The sequence below is a fragment of the Physella acuta genome, unplaced genomic scaffold (assembly GCF_028476545.2).
Source record: "Physella acuta isolate Inbredline_101_S28 unplaced genomic scaffold, ASM2847654v3 ptg000150l, whole genome shotgun sequence".
NCBI classification, from domain to species: domain Eukaryota; kingdom Metazoa; phylum Mollusca; class Gastropoda; family Physidae; genus Physella; species Physella acuta.
The window spans coordinates 1,367,634-1,375,000 of NW_026731669.1; the positions used below are offsets into that span (position 1 = coordinate 1,367,634).

Below are 7,367 nucleotides of genomic sequence, written 5' to 3' on the forward strand. Positions count from 1 at the left end.
AACCATTGTTTAGATTAAACACACAAATTAGGCGGTAATTTTATTATAGAGTATCGATGAAGAAATTTCTTTTGAGTTGAGGAGGGGGGGGGGGGGGCTCAGACGTTCTTACGCGGGGGTGGGGCTTCGCCCCTACCCGAAGAATTGTATGAAAGAAACTCTTCATTCAAACCACTTAGATTAGACAAAATTGCCTTTTTATTCAATGTTTACTCGAGAATCAATGACGTCATATTACATTGTGCACTCTCTGGCTTGATAATTTTTTTCTACTATATGCTAAATGTGACGTCATATTTCGTTTCCGTCTTACTGTGCATGTTTTTAAATTGCATGTGTTTTTTCTAGAGTGTTCTTGTCAGATACATACATACACAGATAGATAGATACACAGACAATGAAACTAATATAAAAATATTAATATACGTAGGTAATCATTTATTTAACACGTAAACAGTTTTTAAAAAAGTATTTTTTAGTCTTTAAATTAGTATACTTCATCGATATTTTCACAAAATCTTTAAAAACTTACATGATTATTCTAACGTAACGACCAACGAGAGATTTACTACAGTTCCACGTGAAGGTACCATTCGTTGCAGTGTCTGTCTGGTTGTAGCAAATGTCTCCAGAAACTGTAGGAAATGTGGACACCAGTCTGGGATCGTCATTAAATACATCAATCTTGAAATTACGTAATCGCATAGATGCCTCCAGATAATCGTTTCTAGAAAAATCAGAGAACTATTTATTTCAATACAGTATTTCTTTTTACCTACTTACCTTGAATTCCTTTTACATCACTAAAAGCTAAGGTAGATAGGTAACCTGCTAACAAAAGGAAACATGATACCCCCCCCTCCGGGTCAATTACCCTTGGGCGTTTCTCCACCACCTCCAATTACCCTTACCAATTACCCACTAAACCCTAAGGAGAGTATTATTGGGGGGTGAGATATCTGGGTGTCCGGTCAAAAACCCCCTGGACATAAACCCCCCCGACAAAACCCCCTGGACAAAAACCCCCCGCGACATAAACCCCCTGGACAAAACCCCCCCGCGACATAAACCCCCTGGACAAAAACCCCCCGCGACATAAACCCCCTGTACAAAAATACCCTGCGATATAAACCCCCCCCCCCCCCGGATAATAACCCCCGGACTGAGGTTTATATAAAGAAAAAATAACGATGATGTGAACCAAGAAATTAAAAAAAAATTACATTAAATTAATTTAAATTTTTTACGACTAAGAAAATAGTTTATACCTAAAACAAGTTAATAAAAAGTCTAGTGACAATTTAAGCGCAATTTCCTTAATTAATTTTTTGTGACCGAACGAAATGATATTATCGAAAACTTTCTTTGGCAATATTGTTTTAAATTATGGCAAAAATCGATTGGTAAATGTTTCAAGTCGCTAAGTGGTCTGGTTGCCGAGATATGGGCAAAAAACTGCATTTTTTCGAGGTTTTTTTTTGGCTTTTCCGGGAAATCCAGGAAGGATGCTATTCAAAATCAAGAAGTGACCTTAGTTGTATTTGATCAAAGATCGAGCACCGACAACACCTTAGATATAGGTCATCCACATGTGAGAGCCGTGCGGATCAAAGCAAAACATTCTTAACAATTCAAAAGATGTGAGGGATTCACCAGCGGAAGCTTGGTTCATATCCACCTTGGCATACAGAAGCACGGTATAAATATAAAATCTAATTTTTTTTCTCGACAAATCGTATGTTTTCTGGAATGGAGTTCGTTCAATCCAATAAAGGAAATTTAAAGGTGATTTTTGAAGGCTATGTTTATGTCAAGCAAAAAGATCTAGCGAACGGCGTTGTGTCATTTGAGTGTGCCAAAACACGCAACAAGACAGAATGCAAATCAAAAATAAAGATTCATAATAAACAGCTTGTTGGACGATGTAATGAACATTCGCATGGACCAGATCCATCTCAACTGGAAGTGTGTAAAGTAGTGCAGCAGATGAAACAACTGGCAGAAGAAACGGAAGCAACACCCAGCAGATCATCACTCAGTCCATTACTACGATTACTGAAGATGCCAAGGCCAAGCTGCCCTCGATTCCACACATACGGCGTAACATCAGGCCTCAACGTCAAACGCTAAAACACCCACTGTCTGATCCAAGGAATGTTGATGATATAATCATTTCTGAACAATATACAATGACACAATATGGACAACAATTTCTTCTGTTTGATTCCGGTGCCAAATCAAAAGGTAGGATGTTTTTGTTTGGAACCAAGGACAACTTTAGGTTATTGGAGATCAATCAGCATTGGTTTATGGATGGTACATTCAAAATAGCTCCTGCGTCTGGCCTTCAACAACTCTACCAAGTTGATAGTGAATTTGCTCTCAAGCTCAGAATGCTACCTGCGTTGGCCTTTTTTCCCATCGAACACATGAGTTATGCCTTTGAAAAATTATTGGAAATTTTCCCCCAAGAAGCAATGCTGATTGCAGACTACTTTGAGGACTACTATATTGGCAGTCCACAACGTCGAGGTCGGAGACAACCTATGTTTCCAATTGATATGTGGAGTATGCACACACGTGCTGAAGACCATATGCTAAAAACAAACAACTCAGTTGAAGGCTGGCACAGAAGTTTTCAGTCGCATATGGGATGTTGCCACCCAAATATTTGGAAATTTATTGACTTTATTAAAAAGGAACAATCTCTCCAAGAGGTTTATTGTACACAGATTAATTCAGGTCAATGTTTACCAAAACAGAAAAAAAAATATATTGATAGCAGCTCTCGAATTTTAACTGTTGTTAAAAATTTTAATGAGTCCACCATTATTGAGTATTTGCGAGGCATTGCTCACAATCTGTCTTTTTAAAGTTATAATAAAAATAAAAGTTTTTTTTTCTAATGTTTGCTTTTGTATTTATATATTAGTTTTGTTTCTCATCATCTTTGGGTTTTCCTTATATAAACATCAATTGGGGGGTTTTTGTCCTGGGGGTTTATATCGCGGGGTTTTTTGTCCAGGGGGTTTATGTCGCGGGGGGGGGGGGGGGGTTTGTCCAGGGGGTTTATGTCGGGAGCCAGATATCTGTGGGGTAATTGACGGGGGGGGGAAGGAATGATGTCCTAGACCCCTATGAACGTTCCCATATTACACCTGATTAGGTAAATTCTTATGTTTAATACAAAAGGAGAGCGTAGACGATCAGTTATATTTGAGATGCTAGATGTAGAAATTTAATTATTGCATATAAAAAGAACAAATATTAGTTCGCAATTGAAATTTTGGAGAAAAAGAAAAACATGAAAAAGCGAAAGTCGATATTTCAAGTCTGAACAGTAAATATTTAAATTTGTTCGTTACTTGATTGCCTTAGCTGTAACATAATTTTAGCCCCTTCATTGTATTTATAATAATTTGTTTTTATTAAAGTGTTTCATGATTTATACCAGCAGATAGTTGTATAGAGAATGTATTTTTACGTTATATTACATTTTAATAAACATTTTAAGTCATGTAAACTTACCTGTTGGTCAGAACAACGGACTTAATGACGTAACAGTCTAACAGGTCCACCATCCACCAACTGTTGTTTTCTAGCGAGGTGTGTATACACTGTCCACCTAGGTCGGCAAATGACTTCCCGCCATCATTTCCTTTTTCGGGAACCCAGTCCTTGTACACTGCCGACTGGAAAGCTGGTTTGTAAAGAGCGACGTTGTATGATGTATCAGCCTCCGACGTAGACAGGAGGTATGGCATCAACAACCCAAACAGTAACATCATTAACATTGTATCACCGTTAATTTTTGTTGTCCTTTAAGTCAGAAACAATTGATATGGCAGTAAATGCAGGTTGAAAAATTCGATGCTTCAAGTTACAATTTAAAAATGCACATTCAGTAATAAATACAGAAGCAATTTTTTATGTACCTGTATATTCATGTGATTTCATCAGCGACTTACACTTGTAGATTTAAAATAAGTGAGTTAAGAAGATATAATATTCGAACAGTAATGACATTTTAGAACAATAACCTCCAGCTTACAAACATTAAAAATGTGTTGAATTTACTGTTAAATTACATATTTATGTTCATGTTCATGTTCATGTTCATGTTCATGTTCATGTTCATGTTCATGTTCATGTTCATGTTCATGTTCATGTTCATGTTCATGTTCATGTTCATGTTCATGTTCATGTTCATGTTCATGTTCATGTTCATGTTCATGTTCATGTTCATGTTCATGTTCATGTTCATGTTCATGTTCATGTTCATGTTCATGTTCATGTTCATGTTCATGTTCATGTTCATGTTCATGTTCATGTTCATGTTCATGTTCATGTTCATGTTCATGTTCATGTTCATGTTCATGTTCATGTTCATGTTCATGTTCATGTTCATGTTCATGTTCATGTTCATGTTCATGTTCATGTTCATGTTCATGTTCATGTTCATGTTCATGTTCATGTTCATGTTCATGTTCAATATTTATCAAAAAGTTTTAATATAAACTGAAATATAAGCTGCGTAGTTTTGATTGCCATAAGTGTTTACATAAACTTCCTTATTTTTCCAAAATTTACCGAAAAATTCAATCTTAAATTGCAAAAAATAGAAAAAAAATGTGCATATCCTTTTAATTAGAAATGATATACATTTCCAAAACCATGACAGCCCGGTATATTATTCTTAATAAACACACAAGACACAATCCTTTACAGATAAGAATTTCACACACGCCAGTGCAGAGCCTGGCCGTGACGACCAGAATGGAATAAATGGCATCAGCTAGTTAACGATAACAACACAAAGCGCTTTTAAAGTAGTAGAATGTTTCTGAAGGATACAATAATAACCCTACATGCATTTAAAAAAAAAAGAAAAAAAAATTAATCGTGATAGTGTTTTGTTTTGACCTGATCGATTTGATTCGGGCTGCTAAACATAATTGAACACAATACTACTTCCGTTGCCTTTTAAATGAAAACCATTTCGATCGTTTAGTCTTATGTTTGAAGTTAATATTCAAGGTATTATGCGAACCACACTAGTAAAAAAAGGTGGTAGCTTTGGAAATTTTGGAATCCCTTTAAAAAGCACAATCATTATTTATATTCTTGAAGGATAACGTAGTTACAATAAATGTTGTTGTACTTGTTTCTGTTTAAACTGGTATTCTTATTACTTACCATTTATTAATATTATAATTTATAAGTTATTATTCTAATTATCAACATTATTTACTATTTTGATATTGTAAAGATTTAGAACAATATAATCATTATTTCTTTTATTATTGTCACTTTCTTCATAAAAACAAAGGCTGATTAAACATAAAGCCAATAAACTAAAATGTCGACAGTATCGTCCCTTCAGCCTTTTTTCACGGTCGACATTTGTGTATGTCCGCCTTTTTAACATGTCGGCCTTTTGTCTCGATTCCGTGGTGTTGTAAAGAAGACGGTCCCGTGAAGCTAAAGAAAATCAATTATTTAAATGTCGGTCTCAGCTTACTCGACGCATTAGGAAAGTAAAAACAAACAAACATACATGTTAAAATTTAAACTGTAAGTTATGTTTACCTCTTCAAGAACAACTAGTAGGCTTACAAAAGACTTTAATTTTTAGCATGTTTTGCATTCTTAATAAAGTCGACGATATTTAGGGCCTACGACTAAATATTTGATTGATACTCGGATTTGAAGCAGGCTATCTTTAAAAGAAAATAATCTGTCACTTTTTTCACAAGTGGTCTGCTTTCAATTGTGAACAAACAGCTAACAACCGTAGACTAGTGATTGATCGTGTTTAGTTTTGTTCCCTTGCCTTATAGAATTTAATAATCGTTAAAATATTTATATTTAATAGGCCAGCCCATTATATATATATATATATATATATATATATATATATATATATATATATATATATATATATATATATATATATACATATATACATATATATACATATATATATATATATATATATATATACATATATACATATATATACATATATATATATATATATATATATATATATATATATATATATATATATATATATATATATATATATATATATATATATATATAAACTTACAAACCTACAGGTATAATATAATAAGAGGTTTTTTAGGGTGATATTAGTACCATTAACATACACTAAACTCATTTATTCTAATTTTGTTATGAATGCCATGTATATATTTTATAAAAACAGAAAGAACCAGCAGCTATTGCTAAGATACTTTGAAGAACTTTTTTTCGATAGTCATCTTTTCTTACTAACACCACAGGGGTAGTTGCTGTTAAAGAAAGTAGAGGAGTTTTGGGTACTGGCATGTGATCATACTCGACTTGATATTTACAGCACGGGTCAAACTGCCATGATATAGCATACACACCAGCACAAACTACACTTGTGAATCCCATAAGTAAGAACACGATTCCCCGATTAGGCAAGAATAAGCCACCAACAAGACATCCCACACCAGACAAAACAGCTGTTTCGTTAAGACGGTTTCCGCGTGCTATCCATCTAACTGTGTCTTCTCCCAATCTTGCTGGCTCTACAATTATTGTCTGGGCGTTACTTTCCAGTACTCTATTCAGCTCCGCTTTAAGTTCTTCTGTTGAGTATTCATGTTCATAGATTTTTAGAAGGATGGTCAAGTCTTTTGTCATTTGATTGATTCGCTGAAATAGTTTGGTTAAATGTTGTTAGCTAATAATTAGTTCTATTTCTACATATGATATTTGTCTCCATAGTAAAGTAAAAATGCTTTTAAAAAATGTAGTTTTTTTTTTTTTACAAATCAAAAGGCTACGTTATATTCATTGAAGATGAGTCAAAGTGTTTCATATAAAACAAAATAGACTTCGGTTCATGATGATTGTTTTGAATGTGCTAGATTCAGTATTGTAATTGTTGGTATGTATAAAAATTAGCAAAGGTTTAGAGTTGTCCCCTATAAATATAGTAATTCTCTGAAGTATTTGTATCAAGTATACATAAAAGGGATATGACATATTGTATATGTAGGGTAGGGAAGTTTTAGGGCCAAGACTTTGATAGTCAGATGTGATGAATATTTAATACAAAACCGAATAAAGATACAACGAGTATTTATACTGACTCCGATGTATATAATAGTGTTTAGTTCTGAAGTTATAAAGCATTATCGATCCCCACTTGTCACATAGCAAAAGTGGCTATTGATTTACCTTAATCGATACCACAATATTTTAAATGTAAACGTAATAAGTTCTACTAGGAAAGGTAGAGCAGAGTCTAGGTGTTGCTTTAAGCAACAGTGTGGCCAAGTGATAGAGAGCTTGGCTGCTTTCTGGGAAGT

At 34.1% G+C, this 7,367-nt stretch overlaps 1 protein-coding gene across 1 annotated transcript; it reads right to left on the reverse strand.

Moving 5' to 3' along the window:
- Nucleotides 1-6,188: 6,188 nt before the first annotated feature.
- On the reverse strand, nucleotides 6,189-6,704 carry LOC131935590 (transmembrane protein 11-B, mitochondrial-like). Its single transcript, XM_059292076.1, has one exon. The coding sequence runs from the start codon at nucleotides 6,694-6,696 to the stop codon at nucleotides 6,199-6,201; it is 498 nt and encodes a 165-aa protein (XP_059148059.1). The 5' UTR covers nucleotides 6,697-6,704; the 3' UTR covers nucleotides 6,189-6,198.
- Between the last annotated feature and the right edge of the window lie 663 nt (nucleotides 6,705-7,367).